The sequence below is a fragment of the Homalodisca vitripennis genome, chromosome 1 (assembly GCF_021130785.1).
Source record: "Homalodisca vitripennis isolate AUS2020 chromosome 1, UT_GWSS_2.1, whole genome shotgun sequence".
Lineage (NCBI taxonomy): Eukaryota > Metazoa > Arthropoda > Insecta > Hemiptera > Cicadellidae > Homalodisca > Homalodisca vitripennis.
In genome coordinates, this window is record NC_060207.1 from 232364663 (window position 1) to 232387688 (window position 23026).

General features: G+C 33.9%; 1 protein-coding gene across 9 annotated transcripts in view; it reads left to right on the top strand.

The window, feature by feature from the left end:
- LOC124353138 (mucin-3A-like) overlaps nucleotides 1-23026 on the top strand; it is a 110677-nt gene that overhangs the window by 81645 nt on the left and 6006 nt on the right. For 7 of the 9 annotated variants that reach the window (XM_046802991.1, XM_046802993.1, XM_046802995.1 and 4 more), the window contains 6 exons: nucleotides 428-514; nucleotides 979-1065; nucleotides 1501-1587; nucleotides 7217-7336; nucleotides 15547-15897; nucleotides 18795-19295. In XM_046802991.1, coding sequence (XP_046658947.1) covers nucleotides 428-514; nucleotides 979-1065; nucleotides 1501-1587; nucleotides 7217-7336; nucleotides 15547-15897; nucleotides 18795-19295 — 1233 coding nt within the window. The remainder of the gene's footprint in view (nucleotides 1-427; nucleotides 515-978; nucleotides 1066-1500; nucleotides 1588-7216; nucleotides 7337-15546; nucleotides 15898-18794; nucleotides 19296-23026) is intronic. The other 2 variants (XM_046802998.1, XM_046802999.1) reach the window with 2 other exon arrangements.

A 23026-nucleotide genomic window follows, 5' to 3' on the forward strand; every position in this document is an offset into this window, starting at 1 on the left:
CTGTTTATATAATTGAAATTGATAGTTATGTAACAGTTACTTTTTGAAATTAAATTGAATTTTAATCCAAGTGTAATTCTGTTGATACACAAAAAAAAATAATAATAAAAAATGTCTATGTGAACAATTTAAGAGAAATTCAAATCGAGTCAGTAGAAGCATCTTTGTCAAAAAACCAAAAGTTTATCAATGAAACAAGAAAGGTACGTTTTGAAAAAATATTACCAAGAATTTCAGAAGTGTATCATCATTCCAGTAAAAAAAAAAGAATACTGTTGGAAAGTGTTTAGAAGATATAAAGAGAAATTTCTATACACCAAGTGCTTTATTAGGTAAATCAGGTAATATCTACATAAATAAAAATATTCTTTCTTGCATTAGGTTATAAATGGGATGCATAGGTATGTCATATCTATAAATGTTACAGATATTAGAGAAAAAGCGCCTACTACAAAAGCAGCAGTTCCATCACCTGATGTGTTGACAAGGGGCAGTAAAACTACTTGTGTCGATGGTAAGGAAGATTTAACACTATTTGTATAATTAAAATTGATAGTTATGTAACAGTTAGCTTTTGAAAATTAAATTGAATTGTAATCCAAGTGTAATTCTGTTGATACGCAAAACAAAATTGAGAAAATTAAATGTGAGTTCACATATAATAGAGTTTGAATTTCTCTTAGTTAAGAGAAATTCAAATTGAGTCAGTAGAAGTATCTTTGTCAAAAAACCAAAAATTTATCATTGAAACAACAAAGGTACGTTAAAAAAAATATTACCTAGAATTTCAGAAGTGTTTCATCATTTGAGTAAAAATAAAAGAACACTGTTGGGAAGTGTTTAGAAGAAATAAAGAGAAATTCCTGTACACAAAGTGCTTTATTAGGTAAATCAGGTAATATCTACAATAAAACTATCAATTCTTGTATTAGGTTATAGATTGAATGTTTAGGTATATATAATCTATAAATGTTACAGATATTAGAATAAACGTTCCTACTACAAAAGCAGCAGTTCAATCATCTGATAAGTTGACAAGAGGCACTAAAACTCCATGTGACGATGGTAAGGAAGATTTAAAACTGTTTATATCATTGAAATTGATGGTTATTTAATAGTCAACTTTTGAACATTAAATTAAATTTTAATCCAATTGTATTTCCGTTGATACTCACAAAATAAATATTGAGACAAATACTTGTCAACAATTTAAGAGAAATTCAAATGGAGTCAGTAGAAATATCTTTGTCAGGAAACAATAAATTTATCAATGATTTAACAAATTATGTTTTGAAACAATATTACCAAGAAGCTCAGAAGTGTATCACCATTCCAGTAAAGATAAAAGAACACTCTGTTGGTAAGTGTGTAGAAGATATAAAGAGAAATTCCTGTGCACAAAGTGCTTTATTAGGTAATATCTACATAAATAAAAATATTCTTTCTTGCATTAGGTTATAGATGGAATGCATAGGTATGTCTTATCCATAAATGTTACAGATATTAGAGAAAAAGCACCTACTACAAAAGCAGCAGTTCCATCACCTGATGTGTTGACAAGGGGCAGTAAAACTACTTGTGTCGATGGTAAGGAAGATTTAACACTATTTGTATAATTGAAATTGATATTTATGTAACAGTTATCTTTTGAAAATTAAATTGAATTTTAATCTAAGTGTAATTCTGTTGGTACACAAAAAATAAATATTGAGACAAATATTTTTGAGCTCGTGAACACTTTAAGGGGAATTCAAATTGAGACAATAGAAACCTCATTTTGTCAGAGAACAATACATTTATCAATGATTCCACAAAAGTACATTTTGAAAATATATTGCCAACAAACTCATGAGTGCTTAACCATTCCAGTAATGATAAAAGAACACTCTGTTGGTAAGTGTTTAGAAGATACAATCAAAATATGCTGGAACATTAACTTTCAATCTATCAAGAGGAGGTGATGTGTATCTGCAGAATACTGTAGTAGTACAATATTATTTCACCCATTGATTTAAGAACCAAAATATGTGTCCAAGTTACTTGTGCCGTCTGTTATCTGTGTACTAAAATTACATTAGTTGCTGACATTACATTACTCCCAAATTTAACTTAAACTAGAAGCAAGAAAGGCCCAATAAATTACCCTTGAGCCACACTGGTTGTTATTAGTTTTAAAATTAGATTATAAATTGTTTAATTTCACACAATGTGTCCTGCCTGTGAGAAATTAGTTTAAAAGTTACAATTCATTCCCGTAAATGCCATAACATAGTAATTTTTTGTACAAAATATCATATGATAAACTGTCTAAAGCTTTCTATAAATCAATGAGCATCATTCTAGAAATCTCATCTTTCTCAAAAATCTTTAAGATAATAATAACATTACAGTCTGAAGCTATGATAGCACAATAGTTAATCCTAAAGTGATATTGGTGCAAATATAACTAGTTAGTTACTATTAAATTAATGTATAGAGCTAACTTAATGTGTGTAAAAATTATTGGTACCCCTTCCAACCATCCATTAACAAAAACAAAATATTTAAAAAAAACTATCTCAATTCATTCTTAAAATATCCTCCACAGACATAACAAAGTCAAATTTTGCCAGTAGTCTGAGTAATAGGCTTCGCTTACACTCAGGCAAATCAAAATCAAATTAATGTTTATACATAAACTAAACGAGAAAAACAAATGTTACAGCTGTTTTTGTAGACTTTCGTAAGGCCTTCGAATTTGGTTGATCATGCATGTTTACTGGCTTATAATGGAAAATTATAGGAATTAGAGGAAATGCAATTGAACTGGTTTCAGGCAATTTTTGATGTTCACGAAACGCGAAACAAAAATTGTCAAGTGGTAGGGGATGCTTAAGGTAAACCGGGGAAATTATAAAAAAAGGTTGTGTGTTACCGCAAGGAATCGCTTTTATCAGCTACTGGTTTTTTAATTTTTTATTAACTGATCTTTTAGGAAGTTCCAATTCGAAGGAGGAAGGGTAACCGCAGTGTCGCTGATGATGTTGCTTTTTTGTTTTGGAAATATACGATAGCAAGAGATTATGTAACAGTTGTAAACGAAACACTCTCCTTCTTGAATAGTGGTGGGTTTAGAAAATTAAAAATGATGTGTGTCAATGTTTTCAAAAACAAAAGTTTTAAAATTTTAAAATTGAATAGGCCCTTATATTTTTGAAGAGAATCCATATTTAGTATCATGTATCAGTTAACATTGTCCAAAAGTGAGCCAAACATTGGTAATTGTCTAGCCAATAGAAAATGGTCGGGAATCTTCAAATATTTGGAGGGGGTTATAATAGGACAGGGAATTATCTTGGAAGGATCCCACATTGAGGAGCTAACAGAGGATTTTAAAAGGGAGCATTCGACAAATTTTTATTTTTTGAGGAATTATATGTGGACCCAAAAGGCTTTTAAAGATTTACTCTATTTTCGCTGTCTTCATAAACTCTAAAATTACAAGATATGGCATTCATTGTTGGGGGAGGAACTTTCAAGAATTTAATAAACAAAAGTAAGAACAGTGCAGAATCACTTATATTTAGGATTATATTACAATAAAAAAAAATAAAAGAGAATCATCTTTTAATCTATTTAATCAACTAAAAGTTATATTACCTTTACAAACATTTATATATCTTCAAGGTTCTTCATAATATTCTTTTTTTCGTCTTAGTGGGACAATAATGAAACCGAGCTTATAATGCTTAATCATAAACACACGTAGTAAACTCAGGCCAATTTATTAAGCGAAAACCAAAAGTTTCAAAATCCGTAATGACAAGATCTTTTATTTTTTTAGGTGCAGAACTATTTTAATTGGAAAATTACCAGCAGAAATTAAATTGTGTACGATCAAAAAATTAGGTTTAAAAAATAAATTAACGATAATGGCTTTTTAACTTTGAGGACACGTCAATACTGATTACATATTCTGAATTGATAGTCTGATTTGGTATATTTTGCTGAATGTGAATAAGTTTGAAATAATATTTTGAGTAAGATTATGCTATTTTTTGTTATTTTTGTTTCTTTTACAGATACATTAGTCACAATATTACAGTTCAATTCAATTAATTGGTTTATTAGTATATCTTTTTGTGGAACTTTGTTAATTTCAATTTGATTATTTCTTAGCTACGGACATTTTGTTATGTTTACTTATGATGTCACATAATTTTTTTTATTAGAAGTGAAGCTGTGCTTTTGTATAATTATGTTCTGACTATTGGTTTTTTTGTATGTTGATTTATTGATTTAGGTAGTGTACATACTGTGGTTGGTTAAGATGTTGCACGAGCTCGTCCGCCCTATTTATTTTGGTACAAGGTAGACTCTCTAAGTTATGTTTTTTTTATGTATTGCTAAACCATCGCAAACTGGTTTAAGATGGGTTTAGTATGTCAACATGAGTAATTTATGATTTAAATTGTAAATATTTTATCGAAAATAAATCGATTATCTCATTATTCTCATTAATTTATTGTCAGGGACATACAAAATAGTGCTATAACTACGTCAAAAGATTATAAACATGTGAAAACTAGTTAAAGCAAGCCATAATATTACTAGCATTCTAAATTTCATTTTACACTATATATACACATATTCTTAAAGCAAACTTGTCTTTTATGGAGGTTTCAAACCTAGGCCTTAGATAATTTTTTCTATCATGTTCGAGATAAAGCATTGTACATATTTTGATTCCCATGATACCTAAAGCTACTTTGCGTGCTTGTGTATTTACACACTTCATCAGCAAACAGTGATCATTCCTATTTTCTCGTTAAATAGTGTATGGTTATTCACTAAGCGGCTAAACAAGGTCACTTCATAACGTACTATACTCTTTAACATACATCAAAACACTTAATACATAACACGGATTGGCAGGGGTTAAAATATTAAACTTTGCAAACTCAATGCTTTACAAGTGATTCTCTGTTAGGATTAGACACCAGCAATCAAATCTAAACTGCCCTTTTTTGCAGAATAAAAAAGTTTTTTTTGCATACTGTGTGTAATTGCCCCATAAGGTGATTCCATAAGTGATTAAAGCTTAGATGAAACATAAGCATTGTATACAAAACAATCAATAACTACATCAGTTGAAAAATTGTTGCACTCTTAATTGCCCTAATTAAGATAAACACCTTTAGCAACTCGAAGTGGCTATATAGTTAATATGATCATGGCTCTTGAGGATTCGGACTGAACAATATTTCCAAGAAACTTAATACTTATTTTCGCTACTTTTACTGTACAAATTAAGAGGTAGGTCTTGAAACTTTTACAATGTTTATGCCATATGCAAAGTTTATTTGCACAGAACCAACCTATCCACAAGACAGTTAGAATTCTTATACGCTTAAGTTTAATTTGGTACAATGTCCAAGGCCTTGATTCTGTACTAACCAATAGCCCCAAGTCATCTGCAATGAGAGTTAAGTTATTTACACAGCTGTCAATTTAGAATTTCCTGCGGAGGTCCATTTTATATAAAGAATAAAATAATGTTGGCCCAGTATTGAGCCTTGTCGGCCACTCCAAAGTTAACCGGGTTTAGATACTGAATTTATGAAGCCAATCTTAAATATACACTATTGTGGACCTATTTCGTCAGATAAGAGTTAAACAAATCTAAAAACTACATTGATTAAAACCATAAAATTTCAATTTATTGACTTGAATACTATGTTCAACTGTATCAAAGGCCTTTGAAAGGTTCATAAACTTCTAAAATTAACAAATCACAATTTTTTCATTCAAGGCCATCCAAAAACAAGCACTTACAAGAGCCTGTACCGCTTTTATGGTACTGTATGTGAGTATTAGAACGGAAACCTAAAACTGACAGTTACTGAATAACTTATTTGACTCTAAATAAGCCCACAAATCTGCCCATTTGTACCAAACCGCCTCAAAGACCTTCGACACAGCTTGGAATAATAGAAATAGGTCCTATAGTTGCAATTGCTTGTCCAATAGGTACCTTTTCTTATGAACAGGAACTAACCTTTACTAATCTTAAAATTATCATCAGGATAAGATCCTCCCACTATTAATACATTCATTAAACAAGATAAGTCAAATAGGAACCTCACCAAATCATGTTCGGCAGCCCAGCTTTTTAGTACATGTGCATTGATACCAAAAAAACAATCCAAACATGTGCTATTGCTTTAGGCTAAGAATAGCCTCCCATAGGTTTCCTCCACCTGTTAATTTCCTTTAAAACTAAATGTTAAAATTTATAGTCTCTGAGTTACAGGAACTTGTCAAGATTAATTAAAAATAATTCATAGGCTACTATTACCAATGGTGTTTGACAAAGTATCTTTCCACAGAAGAGGACAAAAAAATCATTAAAAGTGTCAGGAGACTGAGAAAATGAGACTTGGGAAATGGCCTGCGTGTTGACTTTGGCTGACTTGTTTGTATTATGTCACCAAGCAGCTTTGCTTTTATTTTTTGCCAATAAGTTCGGTTTGATATGTGAATATTTACGTTTGCTCAATTATTTCAGAACTAAGTTTTGGTGTTTGGATCGCTATTGCTGAACAAAAACAAATTATGCGCAGTCAACGTTTGTTGACATGTGAAGTTATTTATATTTTTCATAACTGTGTGTAAATTAATTGAAGGTATTGTGTATTTAGGTACAATGACTAATAAATATAACATAGATATAATATTTTATAGTAAAAATTATCAATAAATATGAAGTTTCTATCCGTGCAACGTATTATGTTTTTCTCTGTAATTTAATTTAAATCTAATGGTTAGCCAATTTACTACAATTTTACTAAATATTATTAAAATTTCTTATAAGGCATCTTTTAATTGTTCACTACTTAAATAGTTTTACTTTTTCTTAGAGTAAAATTAATTTTCTGGTTCTGGCTTGTCTGGTTCTCTCCTATTTTAAAATTAATAGTATCTTGGTAAGTAATCGTGCTTTTAGAAAACAGCTTTGCACTTGATGATGTTTTAGTATTTCTTATTTAGTGAAATTGATATTGAATTCAGATAAAAGTTAAGGTTTAATTTTGTAATGGATCCATTGGCAGGTATTTTTACCATATATCTTAACAACTGTTGTACTCTGTAGATTTAAAAAATAAAATGTTACATGTAAACTGTCAACTGTTCTCTGGTTGTTGCAACACTTAACTGTAACTCTCTCTCTCTCTAGATCAAACTGAGAGAGCTAGGAAACGTTCTCACACAGACGAAACCCCTGTCAAGAGTTCTATTCCTCCACAAGCAAAGAAGTTAAAAAGGGATTCGCGTGAGAAGAAGATAGACAGTCCAGGTACTGTTGCTACTTTTTTACAATGTGGTATAAAATATAATGAATATTATTAGTATTTGTATTGAGTTTTCAACCATTGTAATGAAAAAGTATTGTGTTCTTGGCAGTTTTAATGTTTTTGAACATTTATTTTGAAAAATAAGTGGTAAAAGTTACATCAATGGTGAATGATGAAAGTAGCATAGAATTTGACTGTTACTCTTCAAAGTTGAGATAATGCATTTGACAGAACATTAATATTTGTCAAGTCTTTGGCGGCGTCAGATTCCAGACACTGCACTAAGAGGAAGATGAACTGGAGCTAAACTCAACATTGAATCAACCCTTCCCACCATTCATGTCTATGTTATGTGTACTCTCTCATGTTTAGGGTAGCAACAGCTTTTAACACTAAGAGAGTTCCACCCACTCCCAACAGCAATAGTAGACTAGACCTGTAGACCAACCCTTTTACACCATAGTTATGTTATGTGTACTCCCTCATGTTTAAGGTTAGCAACAACTTTTAACACTAATGGAGTTCCACCCACTACCAACAGCAGTAGTAGACTAGACCTATAGATCAACCCTTTTACACCATAGCTACGTTATGTGTCCTTCCTTATGATTAGGCTAGCAACAACTTTTAACACTAAGGGAGTTCCACCCACTCCCAACAGCCATCCTCTGCAGTAGGCTAGACCTATTAGATCAACCCTTTTACACCATAGCTACGTTATGTGTCCTTCCTTATGATTAGGCTAGCAACAGCTTTTAACACTAAGGGAGTTCCACCGACTACCAACAGCCATCCTCTGCAGTAGGCTAGACCTATTAGATCAACCCTTTTACACCATAGCTACGTTATGTGTCCTTCCTTATGATTAGGCTAGCAACAGCTTTTAACACTAAGGGAGTTCCACCCACTCCCAACAGCCATCCTCTGCAGTAGGCTAGACCTATTAGATCAACCCTTTTACACCATAGCTACGTTATGTGTCCTTCCTTATGATTAGGTTAGCAACAGCTTTTAACACTAAGGGAGTTCCACCCACTCCCAATAGCCATCCTCCACAGTAGAGTAGACCGGTAGATCAACCCTTTTACACCATAGCTACGTTATGTGTCCTCCCTTATGTTTAGGCTAGCAACAGCATTTAACACTAAAGGAGTTTCACCACTCCCAACAGCCATCCTCCACAGTAGAGTAGACCGGTAGATCAACCCTTTTACACCATAGCTACGTTATGTGTCCTCCCTTATGTTTAGGCTAGCAACAGCATTTAACACTAAGGGAGTTCCACCCACTCCCAATAGCCATCCTCCACAGTAGAGTAGACCGGTAGATCAACCCTTTTACACCATAGCTACGTTATGTGTCCTCCCTTATGTTTAGGCTAGCAACAGCATTTAACACTAAAGGAGTTTCACCACTCCCAACAGCCATCCTCCACAGTAGAGTAGACCGGTAGATCAACCCTTTTACACCATAGCTACGTTATGTGTCCTCCCTTATGTTTAGGCTAGCAACAGCATTTAACACTAAGGGAGTTCCACCCACTCCCAATAGCCATCCTCCACAGTAGAGTAGACCGGTAGATCAACCCTTTTACACCATAGCTACGTTATGTGTCCTCCCTTATGTTTAGGCTAGCAACAGCATTTAACACTAAAGGAGTTTCACCACTCCCAACAGCCATCCTCCACAGTAGAGTAGACCGGTAGATCAACCCTTTTACACCATAGCTACGTTATGTGTCCTCCCTTATGTTTAGGCTAGCAACAGCATTTAACACTAAGGGAGTTCCACCCACTCCCAATAGCCATCCTCCACAGTAGAGTAGACCGGTAGATCAACCCTTTTACACCATAGCTACGTTATGTGTCCTCCCTTATGTTTAGGCTAGCAACAGCATTTAACACTAAAGGAGTTTCACCACTCCCAACAGCCATCCTCCACAGTAGAGTAGACCGGTAGATCAACCCTTTTACACCATAGCTACGTTATGTGTCCTCCCTTATGTTTAGGCTAGCAACAGCATTTAACACTAAGGGAGTTCCACCCACTCCCAATAGCCATCCTCCACAGTAGAGTAGACCGGTAGATCAACCCTTTTACACCATAGCTACGTTATGTGTCCTTCCTTATGATTAGGCTAGCAACAGCTTTTAACACTAAGGGAGTTCCACCCACTCCCAACAGCCATCCTCTGCAGTAGGCTAGACCTATTAGATCAACCCTTTTACACCATAGCTACGTTATGTGTCCTTCCTTATGTTTAGGCTAGCAACAGCTTTTAACACTAAAGGAGTTTCACCCACTCCCAACAGCCATCCTCCACAGTAGAGTAGACCTATAGATCAACCCTTTTACACCATAGCTACGTTATGTGTCCTCCCTTATGTTTAGGCTAGCAACAGCATTTAACACTAAAGGAGTTTCACCACTCCCAACACCTATTGACCTATAGATCAAGCCTTTTACACCAATATTTGTGGTTAGTGATGTTCTGCTTCTGGACATCAATGGGCTTGCCCAAGTATAAGTCGCATGTTTTTCTTATACCCAGTGTAAGTTCAATTGGAAGGTATTAACCAGCCGGACGTAAACTCTCCTGGGGGTATAAAAATAAATGAGTGGGTAAAAATTGTCATTTAATACCTACTTATTTATATATAGTCATCATTGGTATGTTTAAAAAAAAAATAGTATAATTAAATCGGCAACATTTTGAGGAGTTGTAATTGTTTTTAATATAAAATAGTAAAATTAAAAATGGATTTCCATTTATATCAAAGTTCCTGAACTTTTGTAGTTATTTTTTGAAAGAACTACGTACTATTTTTGGTTTCTTTTGCAGTTTCATAGTGTTCAATAGAATAACAGTAAAAAACCTGTTAAAAGGTACCATACACCCCACCTTTATGTTTAAAAATTTCCTGAAAACAATCCCCCATCCTCTAAAAATACCCCTTACAGACTTTTTGGGGAGTTAAACATAATTCTTTTGAATTCTTTAATTACAAAATAGGAGGGGTTCATTGAAACAGTTTCTATCTTTACTTGTTATACCGCTACAATCAGTGACCCAGGTGGTCTGGTTCACTCTGTACGAGTATATTAACAATATTTGTCTCCTTCCTTATATTCCACTCTTGGGCAACTTTCGTGAAGTCAAGAGACTCTTTGTGCCAAGAGGTCAATTAGGCCAAGTGGGGTATCAGCTCGAACCCATTGTAGAACTCTTTGTAAAATTAAGGATTCTATCAATGCCCTCTATGTATATCTTGTCTACTTTGCAGGACCACTCCTCTGTATGTGAGCATAACACTAGATTCAAGTAAACCCTTCCCACGCCGTAGACAGATATATTAGAATGGTACACTTTGACCAAAACGCCAAATACAGTTATATCCGGTATTATAGGTTTTGTCTCTTGGAGAGTTTTTTAGTTCACAAAAGGCCTTTGAAATGAGACAGTGGACACTCCGTGCTTATCGCAGTTCCCAAATATGTATTTGTAAACTACGTCACTCTGCGGGAGGGGGAGTTGTCTAACTCCAACCACCTGCTCGTCAGTTCTGTGTTTCCTACAGATCTATAACCAAACGTATCCGTGGCGTGTATTACTGCTTTCTTGGTTATCACGAGCGGACGTGATCGTGCATTTCTACTACGTATCTCATTATTATTCTTCATCGTGTGATAATTTTGTGATAGTATAGTTTGAAATTAATTACATTTTAGTTTCACTTTTTACTTTTCAGTTTAATTACATTTTACAGTTAAATTTAAATTTATTTGAAACAAACAGTTTTGTTAATAGTTCTTTTTTATTTTTTTCAATAAATACGCTAAATGATTAAAATGCACTGTTTTATACCTTTTTTGCTTTCACCTTTTATAATTTAGTTATAATAAACATTAGCTTTGAACTTAAAGAAACAGCATTTTTTATTTGTCTTGGGTGGCGGGAAAGTTAATGGATTTATTAGTGGCGTGTGAAGGGTTAAGCTTAGTAACAATAAGGTGTAACTTATCGCTTACACAAAATAGTTTTATTAATCAAGTTATGAAAACCTTCAACAAGTAACCTCAACATTGCGAGGTGCTGCCGCTTGCCAATAAGTTTAAAAATAGAACTAAGTTAATGCTACTTGATTTGTGTGTTTGTATTGTTTTTTTAAGTTTTTTTTTTAATTATTGATTATTTTTCATTCTCAAGGTTGTTTTTTATTCTAAGATGGCTCTCTTAAGGATTCTTGTTACCATGTTCCATGCAGCTGGTCATTTAAATTGTCCCAATACAGCACACCTAGATATTCAAGGGATACCCAACATACGAGAAACTATGACCAACAGTGTGTTTGAGGAAGATATTTGTCGGGAAATCATATTTCACTATAAGAAGAACTGACAAGTTCTGGAACAGTACATGGTTACTCTTCATCATTGAACCTTATCAATGCAATCACTGAATGACCATGGCATTGCAAGCTTGGTAGATTCGAAATGGATAGAATCAATGGCAGTTGGCACCAAGATTGTGAACGCTGTGGAAACATTGTTAGATGCAGTATCTGTAACCACAGTGGAGCTTTGGGAATCAAGAAAGAATCGAGATGCAGCTGGAGGCTTCAACAGCATAACTCCTTTCATTGAGAATTATCTTTGCTTTATTGCTTAAGTAATGGTCACCCTGAGAAAGCATCTTCACAGAGTCGGCATCCTTCAGGAGGATCCGCTCTGTAGAATGTGTGATGAGCAGGATGAAACTGCTGAACACTTGCTCTTTGACTGTCCTTCAATAGCAAGAGAGCGGTATGCCATCTTTGGTAGTTTGGATAAGGGTGGTGAATTTCCCCAGGAGGACCTGATAGGTTGTTTTCGGCGGTTTGTGGAACTGCTGGAGTCATAGTCTGGTAGGCCTCATTGTGTGCTTCCGGGGTGCGCAAAAGGCCCTTGAGGCTTAAGTGCATGGCAGTAGGCCACCCCATAGAAGAAGAAGAATGGATGGAGCAAATAGCAACGTCAACTTTGATTCAGCTAAGGACGTAGGTTCACGGTTAATGTCTGATATGATTGAAAACTTGTTAAGTGTAGGGTAGGCAAATTGTTTAGTGTTTATCAACAGCAGTAAAATGTATATGTATTAGACAAGGTCATGCTTAGGTCACTCCTACTCATCTTTTTCATAGAATGATGTGTACACTTCATTCAGACAAAGAATTGTATGGAAACATACAATTTGAACTAGCAGCTTGTGCTCTGTTTCTGTTTGAATTATCTGGCAAAGTATCACTGCCTCTGACACTAGAAGATGTTTGCAAACCTGGTATATCATCGTCAAATATGACCACTGACATTACATTCACCTCACCGAGATCATTCTTACAACTTGGTTGGGTCAACTTCTTTGTTCCATAATGAGTTTTTTTTTTATCTTGTCTTTAATAATGTTTCAAATTTGCTGAAAGCGATTTAAAATGTAATACATATCAATTTGATACTGCACATTCGATATAGCAGATATAGGCATATGGCACGACTATACAGCTGTGACTGTCATCTGGTGGCGGCTATTTACATCTGAGTTCTTTTTTTTTTAAAGGAGAGGCCGATCCCCTTTCAAGCCTTATTCTGTCCGCCCTCATGGGCCACTGGCCTGTGCGAGGATCTTATCAAACAGAATAAGGGGGAGAGTCGATACAGTACAAGGTCAATGGTACTGATAAAAAGTGCAATGGTCACAGACAGGATTTGAACCTGCGTTATCTCTACTCATACTCAAAGTCCAACGACTTAGACCGCTCGGCCATCGGCACTCCCATTTTTTATATATCCCGGGAATGAGCCGGGAATTTAACGGACCGGGAATAAGCCGGGAATTTTTCTGAGAAGCGAGAAAATTTAATAAATAATTTTTCCATCTCCAAGAACTTATAAAATCAAAACATAATTTGATAGCCTCTTGAATCAAGAACTGATTAATCTCGAAACATCGTATTTTAAATGGCGGGGATCGTGAAATTTTGAATGAAGATTGACATGTGTTTGTGAGCTACATCTGACGCCGGTTGATCTAAGGTTACCTCCACTAGTGTAGTGAGTTTATCTTGGTTAGTTCTACTCCTGTGCTGCGGCAAGCTTCCGCCCTTCCCCTCCCCCCAAAAAAGAAACTTACTAATGCATTGGACAATTAAAATCGGCCAAATGATCGTTTCAGATTTCGTCACTAAGCATTAAAGCTGCAGAGCGGTAGTAACTGCAGTAGTAGGACGTAAATAAAACACACCCTTGTCATTGAACTATAATACATTCATTGTTTTAAGTTTTTTATTAACTTAACGATGGAAGCATTAAAAGGATTTGGAAGTATGTTCAAGGAACATTTACCATCGTTATATGTTAAAAAAAAAACTTTTAACGTGTAACGACGTCAAATGACTGATATCCTATTAGATATACATACTACGATACTCTTTAATGACACACTTGAGTAAAGTATTAGAGTAGGTATAGTAGATAAATATGTAAAGTGAGAATTGCATATATAGTACATAAAGATTTTTAATGACTTAGATGTGATAAAAAATTAATCTAAAAGAAATAGATGAAGAGTTTGTTTACTAAAGCTTCGAGACTTAATTTTTTACCACCAAGTTTCCGGGTGTTTCAAATACAGCAGCCAAGTTTGATCTACTTGCGTCTTTTTCTAATTATTCTATAATTTTAAGTTTGTCAGAAAGACAGAGCACATCACATTTACGTTTCACAGACATTGCTAGATATCACACAGCACAACAAACAACAATACATACAGTTAAAACAACACTAATGTCAGCAATACAAAGTAAGATTAGGTGTAAAGTTGGATGTGAAACAATGAATCAACCGGACAGTTGTGCCGCACACGGTCCTGCCGGTAGCTCTTGTTTTTAATTTACTGTCTGACCATTCTTGAACTGTCAGTGTGCCGGGAATTTTGAATTACCCTACTGTCTAAAGCGAGAGATTATTATCTAGAAGCCATTAATTTTGGAAGTTTGAGTTTTTTGTAGTCGGGAACTAAAAAAAATGTATTTTTAGAAAAAAAAAACAGACTTTATCTGGCTTACTTGGAAAATTTCATGACTATCAGTTCAAACTATAAAACAAATATTTAATGAAACTGTAATTTTGTATCTTGCTTTTTTTTTAGGTTTCATTATGGACCTCACCGATAAGTCATGTTGACTTGGTGGGGCCATGATTATGTAAAATTATGTGTTACAAAATAAAAATAAAAAATAAATAAAATAAAAAAAACCAAATACGTAGGCCTAAAGTGTTACCTGTACAATAAAAACAAATAATAAGATACACAGAACCTTGTAACCCCTAATTGTAATAATAACTTTAAAATTTATTACCTTACTGCAGCCTAATATAATCCAAAATATGAAACAACACACTGAGTTTTGCCAAACTTCAGTTGCGATTATCCGCAAATTAGATTTTTTTTTCTATGTTTTCAGACACAAAACTGGATATTTCAAGAGAACTGTAACTCTAAGAGCTACGATGATTAAACTTTTTGAGGATTATAAATATAGTAATATCTAGAAATTCTTGTATTTTGTAATCATTTGGTTCATTTGATTTTTGTAATAAAAAATATTATGGAAATAGAAATTGAGGATTTTTAAATACTTTGTAAGCATATATTTTTTTCATACTTCTAATAAAGCTAAGAATTTGAAAATACATGAAAAAGAGAACTGGCATAGTAGGTTTTTTTAGAATACCAATTAACACTTTAACACTTTAATATTGTGCTTTTTTGTTTAGTTAAGTGCCTAGACTCAATAAAAAATGTTTAAAAAGTTTTAAAGTCATAAATAATACTTTTTCCGCTTGGATTATCTGATCCCCTTAAAATTGGTGACAATTATATAGAAAAGTAGAATAAAGTGTAGGCTTTCATATAAAAATAAAATTGTTACAACAAAAAGTTCACTTGATTTTTGTATATATTAAAATTGTACCTATTTAAAAAACACACTACATATTAATGTTTAAGTTCACAAACTTTACAAGCCAGTGCAATTATCAATTTAGAGTAGTTATCTAAATCTGACCTGCAAGTTGACTAATTTAGAACCTCAAGAAGTGGTCTATTAATATAATATATTATATATATAATGTATATGTATATATATGATATATTCATATTAAATCTTTATTATAGGTAGGGATCAATCGCCAGTAACATCAACCTCTTCTGAAACTTCTCTGAAGAACATCAGTTGGTGTCCGTTGATACAAGAGTGCTTGACAAGGCCAGTTAAAGTATTACTCTCGAAGTTGGACATAAATGAACAAAAAAGACTCAGAAGAGTAGATGATAGAGAGTCAGATACAGACTCAAACAGCGAAAGGAAAGTTTCTCAAGGAAAAGCTAAATCAAGTAAAGAGACTTGTGAGAAAGATCAAACAAATAACTCTACGAGTATAGCTGCATTATCAAACAGTCCAAGAAGTAATGAAGCAGGACTGGAAAAAAACAGCAAGGAATGTCGATCCCAAAGTTTGTACAAGGGTGAGCGTAAACGTATATTTTAATTCTTATGCTTGTTCTTCGTATTTCAAAGTATTGTATCTTATACACTCTTTCTGGAAATTTAGACCTCATTTGGATTTTGTGTCCTTCAATGAAGACATTTTTGTAAGAGTTTATCTTTTCAGAGGTCTTTTTTGTTTTATGTGAAGCACTAACTACTGCTTTTGGCACTGATTTTTTGTGTTATTAAACTTCACCAGTTGCCTTTGCTTTTTGATATTTTCCCCAAAAGTCAAGTCCCACTGGGCAAGGTTCATGCTGCTGTTTTTCGTCACTTGATAACCTGTGAAAATACTGCACCCATATAGACTTTTTCATAGCTTCTAGATTAAATAGTTCATATAGGCAAGGTACCTGTCTTATTTTGGTGTTTTGACATGCATGTAAATGGTGTTTTGTAATGCTTAAATTGTGTTTAAATGTTTTGTGACAGTAAGTAAGTAAATAGTTAATTATAAGGGATGAATCTTAAAAAAGTTGTGTAAAAATCCGCCTCCAGAGGATTGTGATCTCACGAAAGATGAGCAAATTTTGTACTAAGGAATGTGTAATATAACAAATTCTACTGCTTTAGTTAGTGCTAAGATAACTTTTTGTATTTCCTCTAAATTTATTTCTAACATATATAAGTGATATGACAGACATGAAACGTTTTGGTGAAAAGTAGAAAATGATTGAATGCCCCTTTCTTTAGCATGCCTGCCTATTAGCTCTAGCAAAATTATGTAAACTATGAGCAGGTGCTGTATTTTCTCATGGAAATTAATTATGTTATTTGTATTTAAGATATTATTATTTTTGTAACACTGAACATTTGCGCTCTTGATTTTCTGTGCTTTATTTAACAGGGCTCTTCTGCAATTGATGTGCAAAAACAGTGAGTGTGGTGGTATAAATGAAGGTCGTGTTGTTGGCCAGTGACTACACGTGTATTTATTGCTGTTTGAGTTGCTGTTGTACTGTATATTAGAGATTCTCTGTGTGGTTGTATTTTCCTGTGTGTGTATGTTGCTCTGAACACTGCAATGATCTTTGTTTATATTTTCTCATATTAACTTAGCCAGTAAAACTCTACCTCTTGTATTAAAGTGAAAACCATGACTTTTATAGAAATTCGCCTGAATGGTTGACAAATCTATAAAACCTCTGATATTAGATGTTGACATAAGTTTATGTAGTTTTACATTTACACAGTGAATAGCAAAGTTTTCTGTCAAAACGGAATGTAATGCTAAAAAAATGTACATTTGTTGTAGTTGCTACATTTACTATTTTATCTAACTTAGAGCCATACATTCAGTGCTTCAATGGATAAATAGTGAATGATATTCATTTAAACGTCATTTCCACCAAGTTTTGAACAACATAGTTCAAATTCTCCTGATTTATGACAATTTCCACAATGAAATTTATCCCCCCCAGCTCTTGCAGAAGTGGTGGGACCTGTTTCCCATGGCTACCTACAACTAACAGCAATTTGGTTTTTAATATGAATAAATCATGGATGACCAATCTGTTTTTAAAATTTAAAAATTTAAAATTAAAATGTTGTATAAGGAAATAAACATTCAAATTTGTAGTAATTTGTACGTGATTGAAGTACCAAACATTTCAATTTGGCAACTTTCATGCCTTGTCAGATATTTTACTTATTACAGGTTTTGTGAAACTTCATGTTAAAATGTAGATTTGTAACTTAATCTTTAAACTTGTTATAATAACTTTAACTTTAAGCTTGTTTTAACAACTTTAACTTTAAACTTGTTATACAACTAACTTACTTCTTATAAGTACCAGGGCATTCAATATTGAGTGTTTTATACTGTTAAATATTTTCAGTATTTTAGGTACTTTCGTTATACTGGACACCTTAATTAACTGTTATGTGAAGTTTTTAAAAAAATGTTTATTGATAAACAATGTCAGTGTGGCCTCAAATATATCTTTGTACATTTAAATGTTAGAAGCGTCATACTGCTTGTTACTTGGGTAATTTTATCAGTTGAAATTTTGAATTTGTTCATTTTATTTTGAGTTTAACATGAAGTGTGAATACTTCATTCTTTTTTCAATTGATATTTAAATATAATAATTCATGTCCGACAATACTCTATTGTTACTTAGTTTTGCTTGGAGCATGAAGTTCTTCTTTTGTTTGTACAATAGTTTGTTTACTACTTTGTTATCATGACTATTACTGACAGCGATGTGTTTGGTAATTCTTAGTTCTGCGTTTTAATCTCATTGTGTGAAAAGCATGTTGAGGACTTAGTTTACCAAATTATAGAAAGGTTTAATTTTGAGTTTAGCTCCAGTTCACCTTCCTTTCATTGCAGCGTCTGGTATCTTATGCTGTCTCAAACTTGACTCCTGAAATCTGGAGTCATGTTCGTCTGAAGAGATCCAAAGAAATTCGACGACAAAGAGGCTGAAAACAAAGCTTTTACACTGTCTCAACATCAGAGACACCAATAAAATAGGTGAAGAGGTAGTCTCATTGTCTCATAAGGTACACAATTGAGAGCAGCACTACAATGTGATAGGCAAGATCTCTAAGCACGGGAGAGCAATCGAGTTTTCCACACATAACGTAGCTATGGTAGGAAAGGTTGATTCAATTGAATTTTGAGTTTAGTTCCAGTTCACCTTCCTTTTATTGCAGCATCTGGTGTCTGACGCTGTCTCAGACTTGGTTTCTGAAATCTGGATAAATATTTCGCGAAAGAACACCATCAACAAAAGATAATGAGCCAATTCATCCAAAAAATGTCAGTTCAAAGCTTGAATTGATATGAGATTTATTTTGCAATTAAGAGAATATATATGTTACAATATAACTTAAGAACCCACCACTTAATGAATCATTTTATTTTCAGAATCACTTAATCAATCAAGACCGTGGTTGTGTGATTGGCAAATAGGATCTAAATTGGATGGAAGTAAAGATGTCACTAACTCTAAGTTTGAAATTACTGATTGGATTAACTTGTTTAAAGATGAAATTCAAAAAAATGAAACTTTAATACATCAAGAAAATACTATTCAAGAAACACCTGATAAAACACATTTAATTGGCGCAGCAAAATTTCTCAGTGAATTTTTTCAAGATAACATGAAAAATAAGAGTACCGTGGAAGAAAAAGAAATTCATGACATTATTAAAGAATTAATGCCTTTATATGAACAATTACATGAACAAGATAAAATATGGAACAGAACAAATATGGATTCTAAAATGCTGGATTATTTATTTTTATTGAGAGAACAACGTACTGTTGGAGAAAAAGCTGGAGACAATTACCGACATGTAATTGATTCTGATTCACCAAATTACAATGCTTTGTCTTCAGAGGCTGAGAGTATTACATCTGAGAAAGGTAGGAATGCTCAGTGAACATGATTTTTGAATCAATTTAAGAAATTTGAAATTTCTAAAAAGTGTAAAAGTAATACATTTGTTTAGTTAATAAGTACGAGAATTTACAGTAGAAAAAAATTTGAATCATTAGTTTGAGCATTGCTACGTAGCTCTCTGAACTAAATGAATTTATATTATATACGTTAAATACGTATATACAGGGTGTACATTAAGTCCTGCACAGGTATAATATTTTCTGAACGATAACAGATAAATCAACAAGATTTGGTACATCAACACTACACCTAAAAATCTACTTTTTGAAGGAACTAACAGTTTTCTGTAATATCATAGGGACGTCCCGCAAGGAGTCAGAAGGAAATCTTAAATAGGAGCATAGGTCAATATGCACATCATTTTAAAGGGCTTATCTAGCAGAGTTTAATGCCGCAAACCGCACTCAAAAAGATTGATCCAGTACAAAATGGCGGCTGTTCAAAGGTTTTATTTCAAAAAGATGTTTACTTACCAAATGTTTTCAGAGTAAATGTTCGAGTTGTTCACCTCCGGTTATTTGACAGTTGGAAAGACGCTCTTAAAAACAGAATTTAGCAGGGAACTTGAGGAATCGTCTGACATTCTAGAAGTATTCTTTGTCTCAGTTCATTTAAATTTTGAGGCTTTGTTTTGTAGACGTTGTCCTTAAGGTAACCCCAAACAAAATAGTCTAATGGAGACAGATCTGGTGAACGCACTGGCCATTCTACAGTCCCCCGCCTTCTGATCCACCGTTGCCAAAAAACAGTGTTAAAATAGGCTCTTACGTCGATGCCGTAGTGTGGGGGTGCTCTGTCCTGTTGAAACCAGATATTCTGGGAATGTTCTCCAAACCATGTTTCAAAGTGCTGGTGTAATTTTATTTTCCAGCAAACGTTGGTATGATATTGCATTTAAATTTCCTTCAATAAAGAAAGGACCTACCAACTGGATACCTATCACACCAAGCCAGACATTCACCTTTAGTGGATACTGCGTATGTGCCTCCCGCATCCAGTGAGGATTTTCGCTACTCCAGTAACGGCAATTGTGCCTGTTTATGCTTCCATTCAGCATAAATGAACACTCGTCTGAAAACACAATCAATTTCGTTGTGATCTATTTTGGCTATTATAGTTTTACCAAAATTCTATACGTCGACCGAAATCATCTTTGTTGAGTTTGTGCACCAAATGAACTTTATAAGGCTTAAAATTAGACCCTTTCAGAATTTTTTTAATAGACGTAACAGAGATGTCATGAGTTTGTGCTGCTGAGCGTAGGGACTCTTGCGGGTTCTCAATAAATGACTGCAATACATCTAAAGAGTTGTCTTCGGTTGTCTCAGTAGCGGGCCTTCGTGACCTATGACGATCGGAAACACTTCCTGTTCCCATAAAGCGTTGAACAGTTCTCCTTATAGTTGTTCTAGAAATTGGCTGCGTCTCTTGAAAGTAGTCACTAAATAAATGACATGCTTCCTCGTGTGATCGTCTGTTGTTTCCCCAACCAACCATCATAACAAGTGTTATACGTTCACGTTTGTCAAGCGACATAGTGTAGTTGAAGAACTACAAGCAATACGACAAACTCTTTTGTACTAAAGCGCACTGATAAAAAGGTTGGACAGCACTACTAAAACAAGAAAACTAGAATAGCCTACTATGAATAGACAGGCTAATAGGAAAGTCCAAACTGCGACCCAAAGATAAGAGCTTTCTAATTGTTACTGTTATCAGGTTTTCCCCGTTATCAATATATTAGGACCAAATTTGTAACCCTTGAGGATAACTAACGTCATAATTCACTTCTGTACAACTGATAAGCATAATGTAGTATTTAGCTGCAGTATTCGTTTGGTTGCAGTATTGCTTTACTGGGGTTATGGCTACTAATAAAATGAAACCAAGTAAAACCTTTGAACAGCCGCCATTTTGTACTGGATCTATCCTTTTGAGTGTGGATTGCGGCATTAAACTCTGCTAGATAAGCCCTTTCAAATGATGTGCATATTGACCTATGCTCCTATTTAAGATTTCCTTCTGACTCCTTGCGGGACGTCCCCATGATGATACAGAAAACTGATAGTTCCTTCAAAAAGTAGATTTTTAGGTGTAGTGTTGATGTACCAAATCTTGTTGATTTATCTGTTATCGTTCAGAAAATATTATACCTGTGCAGGACTTTATGTACACCCTGTATATACTGAATACGTTGTAATTCAGTATGTTTAAAAAGTCTTTATAATCCTAAAGTAAAGTTGGTTCAACATTATCATTAGATGCAGATCATTTAAATGCAACAGACTTAATTTTCAATTGATGCCATGTTTTTATAATAAGCCATAAAAGAAAAGTCCCTATGAATGAATGTAAAAGAATAAGCCTTTGTAAGTGAAATACAACATTTAAATCATATTCGAAAGTAAAAAAAATAAACATTTTGTCTATTTACTGAAGAATATTACATGAGTTTTATCTAAACATATCTATTTTTTACATCATCTCTTTTAAACATGATAAAATTGATGTAAACAGGCATAAGTTTTTTGAAGTTTTATATAGGAAAGTTTTTAAATTCTTCTATTTTGTCATTGCCAAAGAATAACTTTTCATCCAAACTCTATTTTATTTTGGTAAATATTCACTAATATTTAGATAAGGACTGAACATTGCATTTTTTCCACTTGCATTGTAGGAATAGGTAGTGCTTTGTGAGTAGGGATTTGAGAGTCCAATGGCTTTGGTGTAGGCGCATGTGGAACATATCAGCTTTATACGAGCTGTAGGAATAGATAGTGCTTTGTGAGTAGGGATTTGAGAGTCCAATGGCTTTGGTATAGGCGCATGTGGAACATATCAGCTTTATACGAGCTGTAGGAATAGATAGTGCTTTGTGAGTAGGGATTTGAGAGTCCAATGGTTTTGGTATAGGCGCATGTGGAACATATCAGCTTTATACGAGCTGTAGGAATAGATAGTGCTTTGTTGTGAGTAGGGATTTGAGAGTCCAATGGTTTTGGTATAGGCGCATGTGGAACATATCAGCTTTATACAAGCTGTAGGAATAGATAGTGCTTTGTGATTAGGGATTTGAGAGTCCAATGGCTTTGGTATAGGCGTATGTGGAACATATCATCTTTATATGAGCTGTAGGAATAGATAGTGCTTTGTAAGTAGGGATTTGAGAGACCAATGACTTGGTATAGGCGTATGTGGAACATATCATCTTTATATGAGCTGTAGGAATAGATAGTGCTTTGTAAGTAGGGATTTGAGAGACCAATGGTTTTGGTATAGGTGTATGTGGAACATATCAGCTTTATACAAGCTGTAGGAATAGATAGTGCTTTGTGATTAGGGATTTGAGAGTCCAATGGCTTTGGTATAGGCGTATGTGGAACATATCATCTTTATATGAGCTGTAGGAATAGATAGTGCTTTGTAAGTAGGGATTTGAGAGACCAATGGCTTGGTATAGGCGTATGTGGAACATATCATCTTTATATGAGCTGTAGGAATAGATAGTGCTTTGTAAGTAGGGATTTGAGAGACCAATGGTTTTGGTATAGGTGTATGTGGAACATGTCATCTATATATGGGCTGTAGGAATAGATAGTGCTTTGTTGTGAGTAGGGATTTGAGAGTCCAATGGCTTTGGTATAGGCGCATGTGGAACATATCAGCTTTATACAAGCTGTAGGAATAGATAGTG